Source organism: Theobroma cacao, chromosome 1 (assembly GCF_000208745.1).
Source record: "Theobroma cacao cultivar B97-61/B2 chromosome 1, Criollo_cocoa_genome_V2, whole genome shotgun sequence".
Taxonomy (NCBI): domain Eukaryota; kingdom Viridiplantae; phylum Streptophyta; class Magnoliopsida; order Malvales; family Malvaceae; genus Theobroma; species Theobroma cacao.
Genome location: NC_030850.1, coordinates 28,030,034 through 28,056,199, shown reverse-complemented (window position 1 = coordinate 28,056,199; position 26,166 = coordinate 28,030,034). Strand labels below are relative to the sequence as shown.

The 26,166-nt window shown below is 33.2% G+C and overlaps 2 protein-coding genes and 1 non-coding gene across 4 annotated transcripts; 2 read left to right on the top strand and 1 right to left on the bottom strand.

The window, feature by feature from the left end:
* On the top strand, positions 13,823-15,818 carry LOC18613190 (transcriptional regulator TAC1). Its single transcript, XM_007050303.2, has 2 exons — positions 13,823-14,947; positions 15,791-15,818. The coding sequence occupies exon 1, from the start codon at positions 14,068-14,070 to the stop codon at positions 14,614-14,616; it is 549 nt and encodes a 182-aa protein (XP_007050365.1). The 5' UTR covers positions 13,823-14,067; the 3' UTR covers positions 14,617-14,947; positions 15,791-15,818.
* Positions 22,881-22,951, top strand: TRNAG-GCC. Its single transcript has one exon. It is a non-coding gene; the product is annotated as a tRNA-Gly (tRNA).
* On the bottom strand, positions 23,783-25,907 carry LOC18613189 (bet1-like SNARE 1-1). Of its 2 annotated transcripts, XM_018128251.1 has the most exons (6): positions 25,768-25,907; positions 25,493-25,592; positions 24,813-24,960; positions 24,457-24,513; positions 24,303-24,362; positions 23,783-24,148 (listed from the first exon to the last, which is right to left on the bottom strand). In XM_018128251.1, exons 2-6 carry the CDS (start codon positions 25,504-25,506, stop codon positions 24,059-24,061), a joined length of 369 nt encoding a protein of 122 aa, XP_017983740.1. In that variant the 5' UTR covers positions 25,507-25,592; positions 25,768-25,907; the 3' UTR covers positions 23,783-24,058. The 2 variants fall into 2 exon arrangements, with proteins under 2 accessions (XP_017983740.1, XP_017983777.1); XM_018128288.1 differs by lacking the exon at positions 25,768-25,907 and having other exon boundaries at positions 25,422-25,592.

The following is a 26,166-nucleotide window of genomic DNA, read 5'->3' as shown; positions in this document are numbered from 1 at the left end:
TGCCTGTCATGTGTCTTGAGCAACCACTGTCCAAGTACCCAGGTTGCCTTTTCTTTGGTTGAGCTTTAAAACATTGATCCTTTTGTCCTTGCTTAACTTACAAAACAAATTTTTAGTTTTTCTTTAAAGGTACCCATACTTTGAGGGTCCTTGGGGGTTAGTAATCACATGGGATCCTTTTGGAACCCAAACCAATTTGGTTCTAGGAAAGATTCTATTAGAATGGAAACGTTCATAAGACAAATGACTTTTCCTACCACATACATAGTAGAGACATGAGACAGCATTAATTTTCCTTCTACGGCTTGTTTTTCTTTTAAACACTTCTTCATCTTTTAAATTTTTTTTTAATTCTTCATTTAATGCAACAACCTTTTTCCTCTTAGTCATATATTTCAAGGTAAGTTTTTCAAATTCAGCATATAGGCAATCATATTCATCTTGTAAATTATCATTAGAAATATCACATGAATTAGAAGTTACCTTAATTTCTTCTTCTTTTACCATCAAGTAGAAATTAGCTCTTTCTTCTAATTTTTCTTTTTCTTCTTCTGAGCTTGAGAAGTCACTATCGGACCAGGTTACTACCACCATTATTTTCTTTGTTTCTTCATCCTTTTTGAAGATTCTTCCTTCAGCATTGTACATTCAGATCTGAAATGTCATGGTTTCTTACATTCAAATAAGATTATATCATCATTCTTGTTAGGATCACCCTTGTTCTTGTTTTTCCAATAGGGACCTTGATTTTTCTTATAATTTTTCCTTTCAAACCTTTTGCCCTTTTGTCCCATCAGCTTCCTAAATTTTCTGGCTGTCATTGCTAACTCTTCATCATCATCACTTGATAATTCTTCAAGTTCTTCCTAGTGTATTAATCTTGAGTGTAAGATTTTTTTTTCTTTTCTTCCTCTTTATCTTCCTTCATTTCAAGTTCATATGTAAGGAAAGAGCCACAAATTTCATCAAGTGTGACCACATTGAGATCTTTAGCCTCTCGGATAGTAGTGACCTTTGGTTTTCAGCTTTTAGAGAGGCATCTAAAAAGCCTTTTTACTAATTCATGTTTAGGGATGGTTTTTCCAAGTTGATTGAGCATGTTTGTAATATTGGTGAGCCTATCGAGCATGGTAGTTACATCTTCACCTAGTTTCATTTTAAACATTTCATAATCATGGGTAAGTAAGGTAGTTTTTAATTCTTTTACTTGTGAAGTCCCTTCATGAATGACTTTAAGTTTATTCCAAATCTCTTTGGCTGTAATACGGCTAGAGATTTTATTGAATTTTAACTTAGTCAATGCATAATGAAGGGTATTGATGGCTTTAAAATTTGTTTAGACCTTTTTGACTTCAGCTTCTGTCCATTCAACTCTTGGTTTAGGCATTTTTTCACTAGTGATAAAACTAGGCAAGGTGAGAATATAGGGTCTTTCTAAAATAACATCCCATATTTTATAGTCAAGGGCTTTAATGCATATGGACATCCTAGTGCTCTAATTGGCATAGTTTGATCCATCAAATAGAGAAAACCTATTTATGGATGGACCCTCAGCAATAATTGACTTTTGTAAAGCCAAGTGGATCTTCTCTAAAAATGTTAAGCCTTAAATTTAAAGGTATAGCTCTAATACTACTTATTGGTCCCAATGGAGTGCTAGAAGGGGGTGAATAGCACTAAAAATTTTAAGCTCATCCCTTTTTGAATGATAGAGCTTTTAACTGATTATAGGAAAATGAATGTAAGGCTTGTAGTGGTTGAAAGACACCAAGTAAAGAAGGGTAAAGAAAAGTGAACAATACAAGACTATTTATAGTGGTTCGGTCCCTTTGACCTACATCCACTACCTTGATCTCCCAATCAAGGATTTTTAACCCAACTTTATTAAACCGATAGAATTAACAGCTTCCACCAAGCTTTTACAAGGTGAGCTCTTAACCCAAGTTCAAATCCCTTACAACAAGCTTTAGAGTGCTTCCCACACTCTAATTTCTCAAGAAAAAAAAGAAAAAGAAGTACAACTAAATACCTTTACAAGTCTGGACAAATTACAATCAAGCTCAAACATTTTTTTTAGATTTAAAATAAAGAACAAGTGTTTTTGGTGAAGAATATTTTTCTTTTTGCTCAAAATGATGCTTCTCTCTTCAAATCTACTTTCTTTGACCGTTGGAGCTTTCTTTTATACCTGAAGAGTCATATTTTTCTATTGGAAACAGTTTCTAAACATTAGAAAAACTCTGATGCACTTTTAGCATTTATTTTGTCTTTTAGTGTTTAAATTCAAAAAGGGAGACAGACTTCGGCTAATTGGTTATAGGCAGCTCTAATCGATTGTAGCTTTTCTACTTTGCACTGTCTTGCTATTGAATTCTTTGCTCTAACCCATTAAAGGAGGCTCTAACCAATTACAAACTTTCTGTTTTCATTCTTCTCTACACAACAGTCTTCCTTTGATTGGTTAGCTTTTCCCTTAACTGATTGAAGTTATACTTTCTTCAACAATAACTGATCAAAATCAGCTTTAATCAACTAGAAATTCTTCGAATTTTGAACTTCTCCATTTTGGCTCCTTTCAACGGTCAACCATAGTTTCAAACTTGTTTTTGATGCTTGAATATACTAAGACCTTGTGCTCTAACCGATTAACCAAAGTTCTTAATCGATTAGCATGACTTTGTATTCAACTTCCAACATTTCTTTAATCAATTATGCTTGGTGCTAACTGATTAAGACTCCTCTGCCTTGCTTTAACTCAACGCCTAGGTATTCCTTAATTGATTACAGCTTTTTGTTAATCAGTTACTAACCTTCTGTCTTTATTAATCACCTTGCTCTTTCTTTCTCTTAACTGATTAACTTTTCATTAAGTTTAGCAAGCTTCTTGACTTGCATTTAATGGACAACTTTGTTAGTGGTATTAAATTAAATCCTGCACACTTAATTAACAAGATTAGACATTAATGAATAAAGAATGTTTTGTTATCATTAAAAACATATGGAGTCTATAATAACCCTAGAAAGCAAAAGTAGGCATCACAAAAATTTGCCTGGAACAAAACAAAGTTGCAGTTCCTCTTTGCAGGATAAAAAACCCTGTACAATGAAGGAGGAAGATTGCCACTTTACAAGTAATGCATCCCTCCCATGAAGTGAACAAAATAAAAGTATCAAGAACATTAAGAAGTGTCAGTAAACAGACAATTAAGAGCAAAAGCAGAGCACCCTTAAGAAAGGACAATCAAGTTCCTAAATAATTAATGTGCCTATTCGAGGAATTTGGATCAGCCACTGCAACCAAGGATTCGTTTCCCATTCCATTATCCTCACTAATCACCCATAGTAAACTCTAAGTTTGAAGCACCCTTCCCTAGCTAAGCTGTCTGCGGCTTCATTGGCAAACCTTAAAATGTGTCTAATGTCCCATCGTAAAACATTATTGAGAAGTTTAAGGGTTTGCATGATGAACGGCCTTAATTTCCAAGGTACATTATTTGGCTTTTTGATCCATCCAACAACATTACTAAAGTCACATTCAAGTAGCAGGGAGTGGGCAGAGTTCCACCTTGAAGCCACATAAAACAAAGTTGCCTCTTTCACCATGATAAGCTCAACTTTACTAGCATAGGCAACACCTATTGCCTTAGAAACTAAAGCATACACCATTTTCATTTCTCAAGATGCCATCAATACCTGATTCCCTTGGACAGCCTCTCGATGCCCCATCAGTGTTGAACTTCAAAACCCCAAGTTGAGGTCTAGTCCATATCTCAACTTTCTTAACATTTTTTATTTTAGTTCGCACATTGCCTTTATTTGGGAATCTAGCTAGATCACTAATAGAAAGGTTGAGATTGAGCCACTTTGCATTCATCCACCATGCAACTTTAACCTTACTTAGCTAAAAAATTTGGCAATTGTCCCATTTTTTCCCTTAAACACCACATCATTCCTTGCAATCCAAATTACCCAAATGATTGCATACCAAGTCATTTGCCATATCAAACCATTATTAAAGTTGTTAGAAAGAACACATCAGTTAAGAAAACAAATCAGCAAGTCAGAGTGAGAGACTTATACCGTATTCCACATTGTACTCCATTGTTGCCACAATAGTCAAGATTTCTTGCAAGTGAAAAAGAGATGATGTATAGATTCCATCTCCCTTCTATAAATCAAATGCATGGCAGCATTAATACTAATTATACCTTTTATGGTAAGATTTTTCTTATCCGCCAATCGCCCTCTTACAAGCTGCCAGCAAAACACTTCAATTTTGAAAGGTGCAAGACTTAACCATACCAACTTCCAATACCTTGTATAAGGTGTTTGAGAATGTAAAACATGATAGATGATTTGGAGAAGTAGTCACCTTTAGCAGTCCACCTCCAAATGATTTATCTTGAAAGTCTCTATCAACCATTTGATTTTTAATAAGACTTTTGAAATTTTCCCACTGCTCACTTTCCCAACCAAATAGACCTCTACACAGCTCGACATTCCAAGTCCATACATTATCAACCCATTCACCAAAGTCATAAATTTTTCCTACCTTCTTCAAAGCCAAGGTGAATAGTCTAAGGAAAACATCTCAAGGAGTGTACCCTTCAATCCACTCATCTTCCCAAAAGTTAATTTTACTACCATTTCCCAGAGAAAGGTGCAAGCTATTAATAACAAAATCATCACAATCACAGTGTCCATGAAGTGGCTTAACAATATTTTTCCACATACTTAAGGCTTTATTTCTATCGTTACGATCTAGTCCTAGCTTTCCATTAATAATACTCCTCTAAAAACTATATAGTTTGTTGCCATATTGCCACAGCAATTTATTGAAAAGAGCCTTATTTTTGAGATCAAGTTCCACCAACTCGTGACCCTTAAGTCATGGTAATTGCAAACATTAGCCTAGTTAAAATGATGCAATCTTCAAATCATATTTAGACCATGCCACAAGAACCTTTTCCAGATGCTTTCAATGGCTTTTCTTACTTTCACCGATAGCTAGAAAAGGGACATGAAAAAAAGAGGCATGTTGTTCATTACTGACCTTAGTAATGTTACGCAACCTCCCATGGACAAAGTCCTTGCCTTCCAAAAAGCAAGCCTACTTTCAAGTTTTTGGATAACTGATTGCTAGATTGAGACAAATCTTGAGACAACCCTTAAAAGAATATTGAGATAATAAGATGGAAGCTTGTTGAGTTTATAGCCCACCAAGTCAGCCCATTGATTCACTATTTATTGATTAATGCCTACACCATACAAGTAACTTTTCTAAAAATTAATTTCAAGTCTAGAAACCACCTGAAAAAATTTAAGAAGCCTTTTGGTGTTAAGGAGATAAAAAGGATCTAGTTCACAAATAATTATCGTGTCATTGGCATATTGAAGGTGGAAGACACTAACCCCCGAAGACAAACAAGGGTACTTAGTGTGACTGCAATATTTTTAAAGGTAATGAGGTTCCAAGCATGGATTGGAACCCTTAAACAAGAAATCAAATATCTTTTTAAAATGGAACAAGATTCCATGGTCCATTCCTTAACCAAATCAAATCATTCCAACAATCAACCCATTAAGTTTATTCCTCAAATCTAGGTCCATAAAGGAGATGAGAAATCAGTGTCCAAAAATACATTTGATAAAGTTATTGTCCTTCCATCGTTCCTTTAATTGGTTCATGATGTGCTATGGCCTTCACTAATCGTTTCATTTTGTCACCATAAACCTCTCTAACTAGTGGAGGGTTTCATCTTCCATGAACCCTCGACAACTTTTACCCTCAAAATGATTTTGCATTGATTCAACTTTTTCTCCATCGATTGCCAATTCACAAGTTAGAACCTAACGATAGCTTCTGTCTATTATAGATTAGTGGATATTCGCTCTTTTTTTATTGATTTCATTCCCATCTAACATATTGTTTGTACCAATTTCTTGATTTTAAAACTTGTCTTCCACTCATCATTTCCTCTAGAAAGAGTTTCTAGGATTCCTTGCAAGGTTAGCACTAATTTGATAGTTCAGTAGCGAAACTCCATTAAAATTTCAATTTGTATTTGTAGCTTCTTTCAGAGTTCTGTAGTGGACAAAACAAAGAATTCTTCCTTTTTCTAACTTCTTCATAAGGATGAAGACATCAAACACTACGTTAGAATTATCGCAAATAGTTTTCAACCATTAGAGGTTCATTGATTGGGGAAGGTTATTTATGAAAATCATAAAAAGGTCCCATTAGGTTTTCCTTTTTCCATTAATGTGTTGTTTAGAACTTGAATGGTTTTTTTGCATCTAGTGAGGTTTCCCTTGTTAATTGCACCACATAATTGGGTTTTATCTTCAACTGGTTGTTGTTTTGGGTTGTAGCTCATAGCAAACACTATTCTCTATTTTTTGGTCAAATGTCAACATATACATGCCCTTAGGGTGCTCAACATAATGCCTCTTTAAAAATCTTAACCCTACACCTTTTTATGAGTTGTGTTATTGTCTTGTCTACTCTATTGATCCAAAGCGATAAAAAAAGGTAAGTTATGCCTTTACTAAGCAGTTTATTAGATAATTTACAATTAGGATAGTTTTTCTTGTTTAATTGTAGTGTGTTATATGGGGTGAAGTTGTTAATTTATGAGGTTTCATTTATAGTTGTTTTTCATTTTATGTAATATGGAAAGGAAAGCAACTTGATTGTGTATCTTGCGTAACAAACCTTCATTGAATTTTCTGTACTCCACTATCACAATAATACAACTCTTATGCCTTTTAGGGAAAAAAAAAAGCTAATGATGGAAGGCTTATTTGCAAAAAAAAAAAAAAACCCCTCAGAAGAAAATATTTTCTTAATTAAATTATATTTAATTCAATATATTTAATATATAATTGGATTACAATTTAACCTAATTAAAAATTAATTTGATAATAATTAAAGATGATTTTAAAGTGAATTAAATCTTTCAATTTTATATATAACTAATTAAATCTCACAATTTTGTAACTAAGGGCCTGATTGGTTAGTTTTTTTTTTTTAACTTAAAAGCTATTATGAAACTCTTATGAATAATAATAGCTTTTAACTTTCTATTAATTACAAATTCATTTGTTCACAATGGAAAAAAACTAACTTTATTTTGTTATCTATTTAAAAAAATATTTTGGAAATATAAAAAGCATTTTTATATAACATAAAATTTATAATTAATAATAAATTACAAAAAAAAGAGTTCCACAAATAATTTATAAGTAACACATAATTCATAAATAACTCATAAATCAACAATTTCTATTTTCCATCAATGCAGCAACTATTTGGTTACAAACTCTACCTATGTAACTATCATCCAATGCTCTTCTATAAGTATATGAATCCATTTATTCATCATTACCTCTTTCTTCTTGACTCTAAGGAATATAATTAGGATTACGGTCAGATTTGCCAAACTCCTCATTCATAATACTACACTGTTTAATGTAGTTGTCAAGCCTAGCCCTAAATTATCTAACATGTTACACATGAGACTAATAGAGTGATTGTATATTTGAACAGCCCCGGAAGAATATTTAAAAGTCGGTATTGTTCTTAGAAGTACAAGTAAGTCGATTTATACCTCGAGCTAATTAAAATAGAGATTTTAAGGTGAAACTAAGAGTTTCACAGTCCAGGGATGACTCAAAATGGTAATTCGGAGTTCGAGGATCAATTTGGAGTCAAACCAAAATTTTCACTATCTAGGGGTAAAGTGGTCATTTGTCACCTGGGGATAAAATGAGAATTTTAGAAAAGATTTTTTGGCACCATTTGACTTGTTGGAGTATGATTTGAGTATTGGAGTATGATTTGAGGTTTAAAAGTGAAAAATTTTAATTTCGGTATAATTTGGAGTATAGGGACAAAATGGTAATTTTGACACCTCAGGGGTAAATCGGTAAATTTTCACCCCCACACTTGTCAAGACCAAGGGATTTTATTCATCATGAAAATGGATAAACATGAGAAATGTGTGGTGGAGAATTAAAGAATTAAAAGTCAAATATTTAAAATTTGAACCAATAAGAAAATGCCATGTGTCATGTTTTTATTGTTTTATTATTTCTTTATAAAAAAGGCATAAAAATCAGCCCATTTCTTTCATATGGCCAGCCAAACCAAGAGAAAAGAAGAACAAAGGGAGAAAAGAAAAACAAAAACCCTAAGTAGAGAAATTCAAGGGAAAATTGGTGAAAATTCAAGGAAACAAGTGACAAAAGGTAAAATTTCTTGATTTTGACTTGTGATCTACCTTTCCCATGCATTTTTCCTCATTTTTCATGGTTAAATTACATGTTTTCATGATGAATTCATGGCTGGTTGGAATGGGTATGGAGAGAGAATGATGTTAGATTGATTTAATTCTAAGTTATGTTAGTGTTTTTAGTTAGTTAAGCATGTTTAGAAACAAAACAACAAGAAAAGAATCTATTTTCCCCATGAACCTTTAATGGCCAAACCCTATGTGAAGTGTAGAAGTAATGAATTGATTTTGTGATCAAGTGAATTGGTTGAAAAATTGATGAAATGATGATTTATGGTGAGAAAATGGAATGGGAAAATTTTTAGTGACAGTGCACCATAATGACCGAAATTTTCAAGAAGAATTGTGAGGGTTGTTAGGCTGAATTTTAGATTCTTGGAATTGTATTTAGTGAATTGAAATCTTAGAAATGAAATGGAGCAATTTGGAGCCAAATCGGACACAATTGTCATTTAATTGGGTAATAGTCCGAATTAGGTCAGCATTGGATTTAAGCGGTAGTCAGATAAGTTGCATATCATATAATGCATATACACCGAGCCTGGATTGATTTTATAATGGTCAAGCATTGATGTGGTGAATTATGTATTGTACATTATGGATAGGTGGTGAGTAAATTACACTGGTAAAAGTACACAGATTGTGCTTGGAGACTTGGATTAAGAGTACATCAACTCCTAGAACTGTGAGTAAACTTATTATTGTCTTAATTATCTAGAGTAGTTTTATACAATTGTGTGATTTTATGAAAAATGGGTTTAAATGGTAAATTGCTATGTTTTAGAAGAAATTGTGATTTTATAAATTTTCTGGAAAATTGAATACTGGTTTTGAAAATAGAGTAATTGGAAACTACCTGCTTGTGTTGTAAATTTATAGTTTTAAATTGAATGGCTTATGACAATATATGAGCATGAATGGATAAACTGATTTTTGGTGTTATAATTATTTGTATTGTGTATTCAGCCTTGAGAGGCTAGGTTGCGATAAATTACCATATCATGCAGAAAAAGATTTTATAAATCATATGGTAGATAAAATAATCCATAGTCACTGTAGTGGTGGGGGTTTCCGTGGACTGCCTATGAGAAGGGCACGGTAACTCAATTATATATTTACCTCCGGGGGAAGATGTTGGATGAAGTATCTCTTGAGATAAAGATTTGAGTGCACTTCACGTGGACCACCGCATGAGAGTGAGACTCAGCCAAGCCAAGGCATGGCTAAAATTTCGGATGTAAAGACATTTAACAGCCTTGGCGGACTCGGTTGGGATAACCCTCGATCAAGGTATCCCTGATAACTAAGTATGAGAATGATTTTTGGTACGAGCCACGCTTTTCAAGAAATCATAAGCCTAATTGTTTATTTGGTTGAAATGAGTTGAAAGGTAATGAAATTACAGTATAATGACTTATTTTAATTCGTCTCCATTTACTCACCTTTAGATAGTTTAGATGGTGTCTATTTACTCATTTGGATTTTATAATCTCACCACCCTTATTTCCTCACATTTTAGGCTCAGGGAATTCCATAGTTAGCTGACTTTGACAAGGACCTTCATTTGGACTTGAATCGGCAAAAGCTGTAAGTTTTCAGCTTTCGATACATTTTGGTTAGATGTAGGCCCACGTGTCGTTGTAAAAGTAATTTTATACTTTGGTTATTTGCTTTATAGTATATATGAATATAATTAACTTTCACGCTATAAGAATTATTTACCGATAGCTTTATAAAAAATTTATTTTATAAGAAAATAGTTTATTTTATTGAATATTTTTATTATATTCAAATGGTCAAATTTTCACTTCAAATGAACGTTTTAGATACTTAATTTGTTTTTAAATCACTAAATATATATTTTCTACTTACCTACTACATTTTTAACAAGTTTTGAGATTTTCAACAAAAAATGACGAAAATGCTCCTATGAGCCAGAAAACAATATGTTATGTTCTGATTTGAAAATGACTCGTAATCTTTTGAATTACGATATTTGATAACTATTGCTCACTAGGAAAGTGCGAAAGCTGATACGAGAACCTTGCGAGATTTCGATCGGCATTCGGGGTGAAGAATGTCTATCGAGGCTTCGCAGCGGTTATTACGGGCTCGATGGGAGTTTCGAGTCGTGACAGTAGTTATGAAGTGTTGTTATTGCAACAATAATCTTTTCTTGTTTTATCAACAGAAATGGCTTCATATCACATAAAATATGCCACTTGTTCTTGACTAGCCATAAACTGCAACAAGGCATATAAAGCAATAAATCTTACGCCATCACTATCCAAGAACTGATCATTCGGCCGAAAGGTCCATTAGGATCGCATATGCATTACACCATATACAATTAAACCAAGATGCATAACAAGGTAGAAGATGCTAGAAATTCACACAAGTATGTCACTCATAAATCATCCAACATGACTCCAAATCTTGCATAACATTCAGTGACACTTCCAATAAAACTCTAAAATAGGTAAATTACCATGAGTCATATCCACAAAAAGACAATAGTTTATAGGAAAGTGAGTTATTTGGATACATTTTCAATCATTTACAACTTTAATAAAATCGGATACAAATCAGACCTTAATATATTTACCTTCACTTTGTAATAGAAAAAAGACAATATTAGACCAAAAGCAACTAGATAAGACTACTAAGATGTAGAGCTACCCCATACTAGTTCATCAACCATATAGTAATCGAAACCCAAAATAACAGACCCTTCAATTAAGATTTTTCAACAATTTTAATAGGTTTAGGATCTTTACCAAGAACCCAAAATAGCAGCTTTGATTCTTTAAGTTGTTTAACTATAATTCAAATGCATATCTCAAAATTAAAAGATAATTGAATTGAGAAATTAAGAGAGTTTCCAAAGCCCAAAAAAAAAAGAATGACAAAAAGAAAATGAAAAACAAAATAGAAAGAACAAAATAATACCTAAATGCAATTTTGAATTTTGAGTTTTCTTTTCTCTTAATCTTTATAAGAACAAAAAAACTCCAGATTTCATTATTATGTTGCTAGTTCTTTTGTTTTTTTTTTTCTTTTTCTTTTTAAGTAGTCTTTGCAGAGAAAGGTAGAGGAAAGGGAGGTCACGATTTGTGTTAGGGAGGCGTGATTTGCCGAGAGAGGGAGAGGAGTGGGAGATCAATTGAGAGAGGGGGCATTTTTTGAGAGAGTAATGTTGAAATTATTTTTAATAGATGAGGACATTTTTGGAATAAAAAGAAAAGTTCTCCTAAAAAGATAGTGTATTTTTAAAAGAATAAAAGAGAAAGCTCTTCTTTGAAGCCTTTCCTGAAACTTTTTAAGATTTTGTTCTTAAAAAAAAAACTACTTTCTTTTTTATGTGCTTTTCAAAATCCTATTTGACCCGACTTTTGTTTTTAAGAGATAGATAAACTGAAAAAAAGTTGGGCCAAACAAGCACTAAAATTCAAAAAAAAAACTTGGACAAAAAGAAAAACAAAAAGAGACAAAAAGGAAAAGAAAAAAAACAGAAATAAAATATGAAATGGAGAAATAAATAACAAAGGCATACTTGACTTTCTCTTCAAATTTAATTTGGTATTAACACTAATACTTTTCGGAGAATAAAAACATATATTCAACCAAATTTCAGAAGGTAAAAAGATATTTTTCTCAAATTAATAAAAAATAAATATATTCTCAATTAAATCGCAAGGGATCTTTGTATTTTACCTTAGAATTAAAAGGTACTTGCAAGGGAGCACTTACGTTATTGTCGTCCTTGTTCTTGCCATTGTCCTAGTCTCCCAGTGTAGTTCTCACCTCCTTCCTCTCACAATGGCAGACTAAGTCAAAACAGTCATCTAGACATACCTAAAACTCATTTCTTTTAACACTAAGCAAATCAAAATGCCAATTATACATGACATCAAGACAAATATTCCATGATAACAGAAATAATCTAATCAATGATTCCTATATCGATATTATAGTTATGTCTGCTCATTCTTTTGAACTATTATGCGCCTTTTTGGTCATGTCTGGATTGATCACTAAATTAATTTACAACTAAATAATTTTCCAAAAACTGAAATTGTTTACCTATTACAAGACTATACGATCTGTTTTCAGTATTAATATATTAATTATATGTACATATAAGGGGGACAAAAACAGTGAATATCATGTTAATTTCTCCTTGCAATGATTCTCCCAATATGGAATTTGTAGGAATTGCAAAAGATAAAATTGGTAGAAATTTGATAGTGCTGCCATTTTCCTTGTCTATACCAAACAACACCTGCCCAGTTAACATATCTAACCTACTCTTTAATAAAAAATGTCGGCCTGCATATATAGATAAAAATATATAGATTGAGATAGGAAAAAGACTCAAGTTCAATTTGGTCTTGATATCTCTAAAACACATAGAAACCGAGAGCTATTGTTTATTTTATTCCTTTCCCTTGTTATAATATATAAGCTACTCAATGCCATAGAAATAAAACCAAGAATGCATACGCGAGACACTTTGATAATGTAGCTAGCAAAATGATCAAAAACAAATTGGGATAATCTAAGAATATCGATAATCGATGACAGATTATTTCTTCCTTTGGGTTGTAATTAGCAGAGTTGTTAGTTTCTACATTTTCTTATATTAAAGTATTTTAAGGTGACCAAAGCAAAACTGTGATCAGATGTTGTATTCATGGGACACAATATCAGAACATTTTAAGGCCAAAAAAAAAATATATTCACCATTGAAACCTAAAAGGGGTTATGAAATTAAACGACGCTGATTGTGATGACAAAAAGATGATGTGTTTCCCATTAATTATGGTTGAAAAAGCTTATACTTAGGGACAAGTGCAAAGTACAAAAATACACTGTTTTTGCGCATAATATATTCTGCAGGAAGGTTCCTACAACTTTCCTTACCAGTGTGATAAGCAAGGCTTCATTATACCATCATAATTGATTCAAGATTATATATAAATATGTGCAGCAGTTTTGATTAATTAAGTTTAATTTGTTTGTGAAACTTTTTGCTGCCATAGTTCAGAACCCTGGAGACATATATTAATATATAGCGGTATATATTAACTCTAGATAGAACATTTCTTGGGTGTCAATAAAACAAAGGAAAGAGCCGTCTGATAATTAAGGGTTCATGTACCTTTTGCTCTTAAAATGTCAATTAACTCAGTTACCTTCGTAATTTTTTTTTTTTGTTTTTGTTTTAAGCAAAGTAATGGGATTCAAGGATTTTTCATAGGTGGATACAGTAACGTATTTGACACACAAAAGATGAGTAAACCGTACCATGAATTAATTAAAAATTGAGTGTGTGTATATATATATATATATATATATATATATATATTATAAAATTAAAGATATGGGAACAAATATATGCAGAGGCAAAAAGAGAGGTAAGGTGACAAAATGGAGACCGCGCTAAAGAAAAACTAGATGAAAGCAACGAGAGAGCTTAAAATTGTCAGACAAATAATATATAAAAAAAATAATTAAAATATTAACTGTCTGCTAAAGATGGATCCACTAGCACAGCCGGCTAACAGAAAAGCTCTCCCAGCAAACATCTAAGACTTTTCTCTCTCAGAACATCTTCATAGAACTCACTTAGCCAATGCCTATGTCCTTTATTTGTCTCTTGTCTAACAATCTCCTCATCTTTTCCTCCCTATAATACCCTCTTTCTGCTCCACACCTTATGAATTATCTCCAACAAAGCATTTGGTGAGATTTTGGGAGAGTCTTAATTTCCATGGAAGCCAACCAGCTTGAAGACTCGAAGAGCTCGAGTGAAGAGACTGATCGATCAGAGCAAAGCAACGATGATATGGGCACTGGCCGATCCTACGAGTGTGTGTTTTGCAAGAGAGGGTTCACCACAGCACAAGCCTTGGGGGGGCACATGAATATTCACAGGAAAGATAGAGCCAAGAGCAGGCCTAGTTCAGTTCCTATAGTTTCAGGCAAAGCTGATGAGAATTTGAATTACGCAAGCCTAATGTCCTATTCCTATCCGCCAATCCAAAGCCAGCCGCATTACTCCATGGTTCCCGAGGTACATGTAAGTTATCAAGCCTTTTTTCCAGCTCCAGGTTGGGGTTTTAGACCCCCCCACACACACCACAGCGATGAATTGTATGTAGACAATTCACAGCATCTGAATCCGTTTGGGGAGGATTGGCCTAGTAGTCTTAACTTACGAATCGGTCCATCCCGTGTAGACGATGAAAACAAGAAGACAGATGGAAGTAGTCAAGAAGATGAATTAGACTTGGAGCTTCGATTAGGTCATGATCCATAGTATTATAATTTATATATATGGGATACTCCTATATAATAATTAAGAACTTAATTTCTCTATGTACAGTAGTGGTTGTGGATTCTTTATGAAGTACTACTAGGAAAGGATATATTTCTGATGTGGAAGTAGAAAAGTTAATGAGATACTCATGTTCTTTCGATTCATCCACATCAATAAATATATTATTTGGTACTATTTTTATGCCGATTACATGTGAGAAGACACCAAACAAGAAGAACATACCATAAGCAGAAATTAGAAGAAGAAAGGGAAGGCGGAAAGGAGTTTTTCCATGCCTAATACTTCAAAGAGGAAACGCAAGATGGATTCTGTAAGATCTTCTTCTTCTTATCTGCTCTATGCACAATCTTGTTTTCTCCTACTTGAATACTTAATTATGTTGAAAATTTCTGTTATTTCATGCTTGAATGAAGTTGAAAAGTTGCAATCTCTTGTGATTTAATAAAGTGAGAAATTATTAGTAGACATGGGGCTACGAGCTTGCTTCTTAAATTATTTCTCAGCTATTTTCTTTGTAAGGTTTTTGAATTTACTGGAAACCCTAATTGGTTGTGGAAGAATGAAATTGGAAAAACACTGGACATAGAGATGAACCCTAACCCAGAAATTAATCATTCATGTAGTTTTAGCTAAATATATCTGAAAAGATCTCACGGTTCAAACATCTGTTAGTAACATGCATCAAATTGAGATGTACATTAATGTATTTCTTTGAAGCAAATTAGCACAGACAAGTAAACTGTTTGGTGAAATACAACTTGATTTTTTTTTTTACTAAATACAACTTCATTCTAAATCACATGGCTGGTGGAAAACAATTGATAGTGAGATTTCTCTCAGCAGGGTTTTCAATTACGTTAGATTATTCTTGTTCATGCATGAATTAGGTCTTGTTTGGATGTATTAAGCTTCAATGAAATTGAAACCTAGGTAGGCAGTTGAGTTGCCAGGAGCAGGACCCATCTGAAAACATGCCTTTCACTTCAAAAATCTTTCAAAATATATTATACTATTTCTCTTCGTTGTTATTCATCCAAAAGAAGAATTAACATTTTCCTTGTCTTGAAGTAGACTACACATACATGCATATATAAAGTGCTATATATAAAGACCCTTCAAGGGTAAATCTTTTGACATCAATATTTACATGCAGAACAGATTATGTCAATCAAAGTGGCCAGTACTTGTTTTCTACGATTGATTTCCATCAATGGAAATTATTTGATGTTTAACTAGTGAGCAATCGCTGATCCCTTTGTTGATGTTCTAACTTGGGTCAAGAATTCTTGTTTAGGATTTTAGTACAATCCATCCGTGGCGTTTTGAGTTTAAGATTTTCAATTCTTTCATGTAACAATAGCACAGTTTCATGGAGCTAAGATTCAAATATGGAAGCAACTATCTATTTTCCACTTAAGCTACATTTCGTAGCCACCTAATCCGGTAAGTACTGGGAAACCTTTGCTTCTGTTACATGAATCCAATTTTCATCTCAGCGGCAGGGAAAACCCATCTTTTCTCTCTCAACAATTTTTTTGTCATTTTGTCCAATAACATTCAACTAGATAGAAGCAAATTATGTTAGTTAAATACTTTACTCTCTGATATACGGATCATTAATTAATTACTTAGATATGATATATCATTTGGTTACCTCTATCTAGTATGTAAACTGATTTTTCGTTTGCAGCTTGGATGCTTTTGCCATGAGCCTAGTTAGTATTTTCTTATACTTTTCCGTGATTATGAAGCTAAACCAATTAATGAAACACACAACATCGGAACATGCATCTTGCGCTTAAGCTTAAGTGGACAGATGATGTGGGGTTGAATAGTCACCAGCCTGATGAGCAAGTAATATCTCCACATTCAAGCACACATTCGCCAACTGTAATCCTGATATCAAATTCTTAATTGAAATTTTTTTCTGCAGAATAATTGATAAAATTAAGAGAGTGGATTTGAGTTAATCAAAACTTCCTTTTGTAGGTATATTATGATATGCTGCTAGCTAGTTAGGTTATAAGTATACTAACTAGTAATTGTGGCTGAGCAAAAAATAACACTAGTAATTGTATAGATATAAATTTTTCAAGATGTGCTTCCTAGTTTCCTGTTAGAATAAGCAAGAACACCGTCCATATGGAGACTTAACTTTTACACACAGCACGTACATAGAATATTGAGATAAGTATATTGAAATCTGCTAAAATCACTAGCATTAATCAAATTACAGTGGGGTACTAAATCAAATCCAGTGAATAAAGCAGATCGTAAAGGAAAGACTTTTGCTTGTGGTTGGCTTGGTTACTCCCATCCTGTCGTGAACTAATAAGGCTTTCACGACAAATGTTCCTAGACGAATTCTTTTAGGCACTGCTTTCCTGTCGCAAGTTGTCATATTTGAAACTGGTATCCAACAAAAATCACCATCTTTTGTCAGCTTATGAAGTTCAGAAGATCATTAGGCTATACAACAAGAATGTCTCGTTTGTTTGGTTCTAAAAACGAATTCAGGAAAAAATTGCGTTTCAATGTCATTGGATGACACATCTGTTTGCATTAGTACTATTTGCGCTGTGAAGTTACCAAAAGCTTGATATGATTCTTGAATTTAAGTGTGATAGAACAACACCATAAGCTGACAGCTGCAAGTCATTTCCATCTTTAAAGGCAACTTTATCATCAGTGCATATACTGTATATGCATGATATAAAGTTGGAAAAAAAAAAAACCCTTAAATTAAGCCGATTTGGTTTGCATATATATGGCGCCTTAATGGATCTCAGTGAACAGTGGGGATCAAGTTTCCAGAGGCTAGTGGTAGAATTGTTGTTTTTGAACAAGTTTATATGCTACATTTTTGAGCCCCAATGAGAATCTTTGCAAAAGTTCTATATATGCATCCATTTTTACCCTTTGGCAGGTCCCATACATAGTATAGATTAGCAGCACAAACTGCAGAGTAAATTTACACAGGTATAATACAGTACATGGACATGAGCGGAGTAAATTTGCATTTCTAATCAAAATATCAAAATTTTAGTGCAAAATATCTTGTATGATTCTTTTGTCTATTAGAGTTTGATGTCACATCGTCACTTATATCAATGTATATACAATGCTAACAATCCAAACTCGATCATCTATTAATTGGTTGTTATCTTTCGAATGAACAGATAGTTTAAGTTCAAGTTCAAGGTTCAAACCCTTAATTCCTTTGACCTTTGTTTAAAAAAGAAAAACGTCTAAGAGCACAAATTGAAGGACTGACATAAAATCAGCAGCTTGAGTAAAACAAAATGTTTTCCTGCAAGTACTAAATGATTTCCAGAAACAGGAAAACAATGGCAAAAGGTTGGGCAGCACCTAAAGGCTAAAATATTTACTTCCATAACATGTAATTAGTAACCGAAAAGGGAAGCGTTCGGTAACATATGCTAATTATGTTTAGATATGGAAAGAGTAAGATGGTCTCAGCTCGTGGAAGAAGTATATCTTTAGGAGCAATTGCAAAAGCGTAGGAACAAGCTCTTATGACTAATTAAGCCCGGCAGTATACAACTGAACAACATTTGTCAAAGCCTGGCTTTGGCTTGAAATTTTCAGCCTGGTGCCGGCTTATGGTTACATTCAAGTTAATTTCTGGAGCATGCAGCAGACTTGATCAAATTCTTCCCTAGCTCTAGCTGGCTATCAAACCGATTTTGTTTGTTTATCTTGTTAAATTGGGAATTTAATTAGACATGTGGGACTAAAACTTTGGATAAAGTATGACAAGAATTAGCAAATAGAAATTTCTTGGAAGGTCCAGTGCACGTAAAACTTACACAAGCGGTGCTTAACTAGAAGGAACCATTGCGTTTCAATAGAAGGAAATACATTAAAGCTAGCTACCACTTTTGTTCTTTTCAAACTGCAAAAGCTAGTGAATGTATTTCAAACCACATTACAGCATAGAAAGAGTATGTTGTCATTCGCATAATTTGGAGTTAGGTTAGATAAGGATGTTGCATCCTCAAGACAAGGTGTCTATACGTATACCATGATGTGAAGAAAATAATCCATGTTATTTTCAATTATACAGTTATGGAATGCAAATTTAAGTGCACAAATTGAGAAGATGCTGCTGAAAATTCTACAAGGAAATCCCTACGCCCAAGTCTTGCGTAGATTAAAGGTTATATGTATATAGACACACTCTTTATTCATGTAAATGAATATCTCTTCTAAATAGTATAGCTAATTAATTTTATGATCATTTTAAGAAGCTTGTGTAAGGCGACAGATGGCCAGCGGAGGAACGGTGTCCCAGGTGCTGGGGTGGAAAATAATGTGGAGTTGGGCAATGAGCAGGGAAGTGAGGCTGAGATAGAGAGTGGACGCTATGAATGTGTCACATTAAGAAGGATAATGAAATGCACCAAAGATGCCAAAATGGGACAAAGGTCAGAGGAACAAGAAGAAAATTGAGAAGAGAAATGTAATATTCACCTTTCTTTGAGTCAATCTTGTTATAATTGTAATTATAACCTTTGTAGTCTATTTGTGATGATAGAATAAAAGAAAAGACTTTTTTGACAAATAGGAGTAGTTATAATTTTTTATGTTTGATTTATTTAAACAATCATAAACGCAAGTGAGTTATGACCTATAGAAGAAGAAGAAAGGCAAAAGAAGGTAAATCTGTTCAAGAAAAAACTGGTTAAGGTATGATTAGCTTTAAACTCATGAAAATTTTATATTTTGCATAGTTTGGCACAAAATCTCTAAATTTATTTTATATTTTTTCAATTTCCGTTTAAAATAAAATTTCTGGAAACATGATGGGAACCAAATGGAAAGGTATTGAAAAGATATTTCTAATAGTTTTTGTAGCACCCATTTGATTTAGTGATTAGGAGAAGAATATTTGAAATTGAATGTAAACTCATTTCTGACAATTTTAAAGACTTAACTTTCACCAAAACTCCACATTCCGGTAACATTTTGAATCGATTCTTTACGGGTTCTTGTAGTACGAAATGTGTTCTTCATTTTTTTTTCAATGGTTCAATTAGGGGATTTTTGTGTTAAGAGAATCGAAGGCTCAAAATTACTTAGTTGAAACTGAAATTAAGAAATTTTGGATATTTCAATAAAGATTTTGTAATTTTTGGCCTTTGAAAGTTGTGTTTCAAACCATCTTTGTTTCTGAAATAAATTTGGTTATTAAAGTATGATACGTAAGGTTAAATTTGGTACTGATTATGCCTCTGTTTTCAACCTAGATTGTAAGTTATAAGTGCATAAAGTTGGCCAAATGATCATAAAAATTTAAAATTGCAGAATTTATGAAAATTCATTTTTAATTATTTTGAAAGATATTTTTGATCAATATTTGACCTATTTCAATAGAAACTTCAGAAATTTGAGTTATTTGAATTTTAGTGAATTTTTGCATGAATAAATATTTGTTTGACAAATTATCTTTAAATTGATACATTTCGAAAAATAAGTTAACAATCTTCAAGAGGTTAGTTTTAATTAGTATTTGAAATATTTTCATCAAATCCCATCTTTGTTACTGGTTTTGCACTTTAACCTATGAGTTTCTAAGTTTTGAATGTTTTTATGTATTTTATAAATTATTAATCAAAATCAAAATCAATCTAAATTTTCAAAAATATTTCAAAATTAGTTTTTGGTTAGCGAAAGAGGTTGTTACATTCAAAATGCCTTAGAATGACTAGTAGGGGGTCATGGTTTGTTTTGATAAATTAGTAGTGTTGGTTTTTAATTCTGAGTATATTGAATTAATAGGCTTCAAGAGAATTTTGATTATTTGTCATTTGTTTTTTTGTTTTAGTAAATTAGATAAGTGACTTGATATCCATTTAATGTTTTCATTCCTTAAAAAATCATCATTAATGTGAATTGCGTTCATATAACATATATCATATTTTGTCCCTTCATTTATTACATTGGGTTGTACCTGCAAAATGTATGTATATGATTTCCTTATGATAGCTTTAGAATGTGAATTTCATGAATCGTGATTTTTTATTTTGAAATTTGAATATAATTTTGTCTAATATATACATATATGGCTATATTTGTGAATACATACTCAAAATTTGATGTACACGAGATGTGCTTTATGAAAGTGGATATTAATGTTTTGTGAATTTGAGTAATCTAAAAATATGTTTTATTTTGTCTCCTAATATGATTATGCTCTGACATTGTCAATAGAGTTTAAATGTTGGCCAAGTCAACACGTACTTTGTGATATGAGATTGATTTCAAATTGTACCACCGATTACAGATAGTGGTTTTTATTATATCTGTTCAGTGCAGCTAAGGGTTATTTCTTATATGCTTCTGACTTATGCCACTCAAGTTAATTGTAATTTTTGTTTTGATTCTGACTTATGCCACAAAGGTTAAATGTGGTCATACCATGTTACAAGAGACCATTAATTGTGAAATTATATTTTGTTCTGTTATTTGAAAATTTCAAAATTTATATCAGTTCTGTTATCTGAAAATATGATTTTGGAGAAAATATGTTTATGGATGAGGTTACCCAAATTTTATTTTGACATCTACATGATTGTTGATAATTTTGGCCTAAATATTAAGCATAATTAATTCAATTGAAGGGATGTAGGTTACTTGCTGAGTGGTTATACACATTCTTTTAATTTTCATCATTTTTACAAATTTTAAAATTTTTTCCATCTTTAGGGAACTAGACTTGTTTGATGAGAGCTTTGGCTAGCATTTGCCCATTTATTTATATCTTATATTAGCTTTGATGTGAGCACTTGGTTTTAGTTATTGAAGAAGTGTAATGAGTAGATAAAATTTGGCATTTTTGGAGAATTATATTTTTATTACATTTGGAGACTTTAGGTTTTTTAAAGTGTAAATTTTGAAGAGATTTTTGAAGATATTATATTCGGTTTAGTATGATTTTTGTTGTCTTACATGCTTATAGGATTCATCTCATGAGGATGTGACATCTATTATATCCTAAATCTTTGAGTTTGGGGCATGACAAGAAATTATGGAAGTCTTGTAGGAGAGCTAAGAAATAGTTAGGAAGTAAGGGAAAGGTCATATTGGATGAAGATATACATAGGAAGTGGGTCGGAGGCTATGCTTGGTGTTTCAAGATAGCATGGAAGGAATTTGGGTAAATGCTCAAATTCAGGCTAAATGTTTGGACACTTTTTCAATTCAGGGTCAAAGGTTTTAATTGTAACAATTAAGGGTCAAACGTTTTTGATTCCTTACAATTAAGGGCTAAGTTAATAGGTAAAGGAAGTGTGTATCACATGCGACAAAAAATCACGTTGAAAATGTAATTGTTACACGTTATGTTGAAAATTTAGTTGTTATATACTATATTAAAAAATTTAGTTGTTACACACTATATTGAAAATTTAGTTATTACATGTTATATTGAAAAATGTAGTTGTTACATGCCATGTTAAAATTTTAGTTGTTACACGTCATGTTGAAGATTTAGTTGTTATATATCATATTGAAAAATTTAATCGTTAAACGTCATGATGAAAAAGTTGTTACACACCACGTTATAACTTGAATCGTTTTGAGTTGACAAAAAAGATATTTTGACAAAACTATCCTTTCACATCTTACCTTTCCAAGTCAATGTCCACGTCATGTGCGTGTTTTACACTCGTAAGACACCTCTCACTTTAACCCTTAACTGTATGGTACCAAAAGTATTTTACCCTTGATTATTATAATTGAAACGTTTGACCCTAAATTGGCAAAACTCAAAAGTTTTGACTCCAAATTGAACATTTAGTCAAGGAACTATAAAGGCATTCTCAAAGCTAGAACTATAGGATCATAGAGAAAGGGCAAAGCAGATAAGGTGAGTTTTTTTAGCTTCTGTTAAAGGTAAGGATCTTACACATGATTTTATTGACTTGAAATATTAGGGACTTGGGTAGGGGAGAAAAGGAAGAGCTGTTAGAAAGGAAGAAAAACCAAATATTTAGCAACTTTATCTATGGTAGGTCATCAATAAAGGGTTATGATACTTTCATCCCATATCAAATATGTATATGATTGTTGAAATCAATATAAAGGTTTAAGTCAATATCTATTAATGATTTGAATTTAAGTTTTTAAGAAACATGTGGTTTAAGCCTGAAAAACTATTAGATGATTGTGCTTGGACTCAAATTATTACAAAAGTGGTGTTTGATATCACATTGCAACAAGCACCAGTGGTCTAGTGGTAGAATAGTACCCTGCCACGGTACAGACCCGGGTTCGATTCCCGGCTGGTGCACGTTCATTTTGGCCTTGGAGGGATTTTCTTATAGTAGTCCAAACTCTATGGTGCATATCAAAAGCCCAATGAATGACGTGGAAAACACAGGCGATAATCCCTGCGGATTTGTTGGGACGGCAATTTGAAAATTGAAAACTGATCCTCTCTTTTCATGAAAAGTGAAAGGTTTAATCAACCCAAGTTAACGGCCGTAATTAAAGGTCTCAGATCCGCGTGATGTCATTCTGGTCTAAACCAGAAGACAAATACTCAATGCCAAGTGTGATTGTTTGATGCATGCTTTTCGGACCTTGAAGCTCAAACAGAACATGAGTAGATGAAGGCACAAAACGAGGAAAACTTGCTTCTCTTTTATTATCTTTCGGACGTGTCAACAGGGCAACAACTTACGACAAGAATTTGGCAGTGGCTGAAGGTTAAATGAGGAAAGGAAGAACCATTCGCTTTACTTGTTGGAAGGAAAAACATTTACTCGTCATTTACCCATGCTCTATTTTCTTTACCCAATTATGTCTATCATTACTACCACAAAGAAAAGAAACGACACACAACCCAACCCCAACCGCATTTACTGTTCAATTGTCTTTTCCCCCAATAATGTCATCTTCCATTTTCCTCCATTTTTTTCATTTTTTTTTTTTTTAATTGGAAGAAGAAGGATTTGAACCCAGCACTTCTAAACAGGAATCATGCACCAACCAATACTTTCTCTATCATCTCTCCAAACAAATTACTGCTACTAAATAACAAAATATCCCCTCCTGGCTCCTGCTTCTTCCCACCACACTGTAAAAATCAAACACAACAAATTGTAAGGAAAACTGTAACTAAACCAACGATTAACCGAGCTGGATTTAGTAGCCAGCCATTGGCTCCATTTGAGTTGCAACTTGGGAGAGGAATAGAAGAAAGATTATGCAAAAGGCACATTAACTGCTAACAAGTTCATGCCTTCAAGGCCTGTTTGATATACCAAACATCTTTATACAAACATGTCAGAATATCTTACATGTACGAAGCACATTGTTTACAGTAGCCATGCATAAAAAGGTCTTGCAAATTCTCATATAAAGCTTGCAACTTATCAAATACACCATGGACCAATTACCGAGTAAGATAGTATATGACAAGAAAAATAACCACAAAAGATGCCACAAGTGTAAACATTCTCCTGCTTGATTTGGTCTCAAATACCTGAGGCAGATCAAATTCATTGTTATACATGAAACAGTCGATGCACCAGACACAGACACAAATCCGCAGACCCAAGTCAGGAAGATATGAAAGCTGCAAGTAAGAGAAGTTCCATAAAGTCACAAAGAGCACAAAGGTTATCTAGTTCACATACCATCTTAAACTTGTCCATGGTTCCTGAGAGTATTCCCCTTGATGCGTCCATATCATTTCCCTAAATGAAAACCATGTGACCATATACTAACATCAGCAGCAGCAAAAACAATATCATCCAGAAGAAGAAAGTTTTATTGCTGCTGCATACATACCATTCGATCCAGCATTCGATTGTGACTCTCCACCTCCTCATGTATATCACCGGACAGCTGTTGAAGTGACATGCATCAGAATATGCTTGCATTATATTTATGTTCACAGAAACAAGAAGTTATATAGATATATATATTCCGTGAAGAAATGGGGAAAGAATAGGAATTAATAAAATATAGAAGAATCTCTATACTGAATACTAAGAAGCTAACACTTAACAGAAAAAGGCTAAAACACCAAGAAGCTCTTATTCATTAAGTGGCTCTATACTGAATCCTGATGCAGCCCAAACAATGCAAATTAATAACGGCATGAGATAGATAGGGTTCAGTTCTGCAGCCAAGGTCAGACTTACTCTCTTCAGCAGATTGACCCTATCTTGCAATCCTTCCACTGCTCTTTCATTATCATGCTCGTCAATTTCATGTGAGTAAGAAGATGAGGCCCTTATTCCACCTTCCTCAATGCCATCAAAAAGAGCAACTCTGTTGTTACGCATGTCTCTGCACACATGCAGATCTTATTAGGCTGCCAGAATACTTATTACATGACAAAATTTCCTTCAGAGGAAAAAGGAAGGTCGTAATGAAGATTAATTATGAAAGAGCATTCTATTATTCAGATATACTTTTAGATTGGAAGTTCAGCTTTCAAAAGGAGAGATTGAAAATATTGATTTAAGACATGAACATAATCATATGGAATCAAGAATTTAACGAAATTAGTTCAAGAAACATCGTCACACCTTGTTTTAATGATATGACTTGAGAGTTGGTAATCATATCCAAGAAATTAAACCACTCTCAAACACAAGCAAAAATTGCTAAAAATCATATGGAATTGTCAGGGAAACGAGTAAAACATCAGATCAAAAGGAAAATAAATAAGGAATGGGGCAAGGTGAATAAGGAAATTTAGGCAAAGCCATTCAAATAACGTGATCAGATGCCAGTAGTTTACATACAGATCCAAGCAAGCAATTTAACGCCACCAAACTATTGGTTACAGAAATCGCACAATAGCGATTCAACTGACCGTCTAGGATTCATGTCTGTGAAAAAGCCGAGAAAAAAAGCCCTTTTGGTCTGCTTCGTATACCAGTGAAAGCCTTTTAGCCCTTGGGTACTTACAAAATCTGTATGGAATCGAGAATTTAACGAAATTAGTTCAAGAAAGATGGAAATAAAAAAAATATAAAAAAGAGGAGAACGAGAACCAAAAAAGACGGAAAATCATTGGTGAAATAGGGTACTCGAAGGTGAAGAAATTCAGATCTGAAAATAGTTCATTAAAATTTGGGAACAAGTTACCTTTGGAGGGAAGAGGGAATGAGTTCCCTGATACAGTAGCACCGGACGAATTGGGAAGAGAAAAACGTAAAATGATTTCGAAATCGAGATTGGATGATTTACTGAGCCTTACATTTATAGCTAATACTATAAGGAGAGAGGTAAATTTCGTTTGCTTTTTAATCTGGGTATTTTTGCTTTTGTTACGCCAAGATGGGTATGTGTTTTGTGGAGGCTACGCTGACGTGGACTCCTACTCTATCATTCAGGATTTCCAAAAAAAGAAAAAATAGAGGGGATTAGTTATAAAGCAGCAAAAGAAATGGGCCAAAAGTGCCCAAGAAGAGGGTTCTCGGCTGACGGATGGTTACCATGTCAGCTAAAGAGGCCAGCTTAGGTGGTTAAGGTAAATTTACAAAA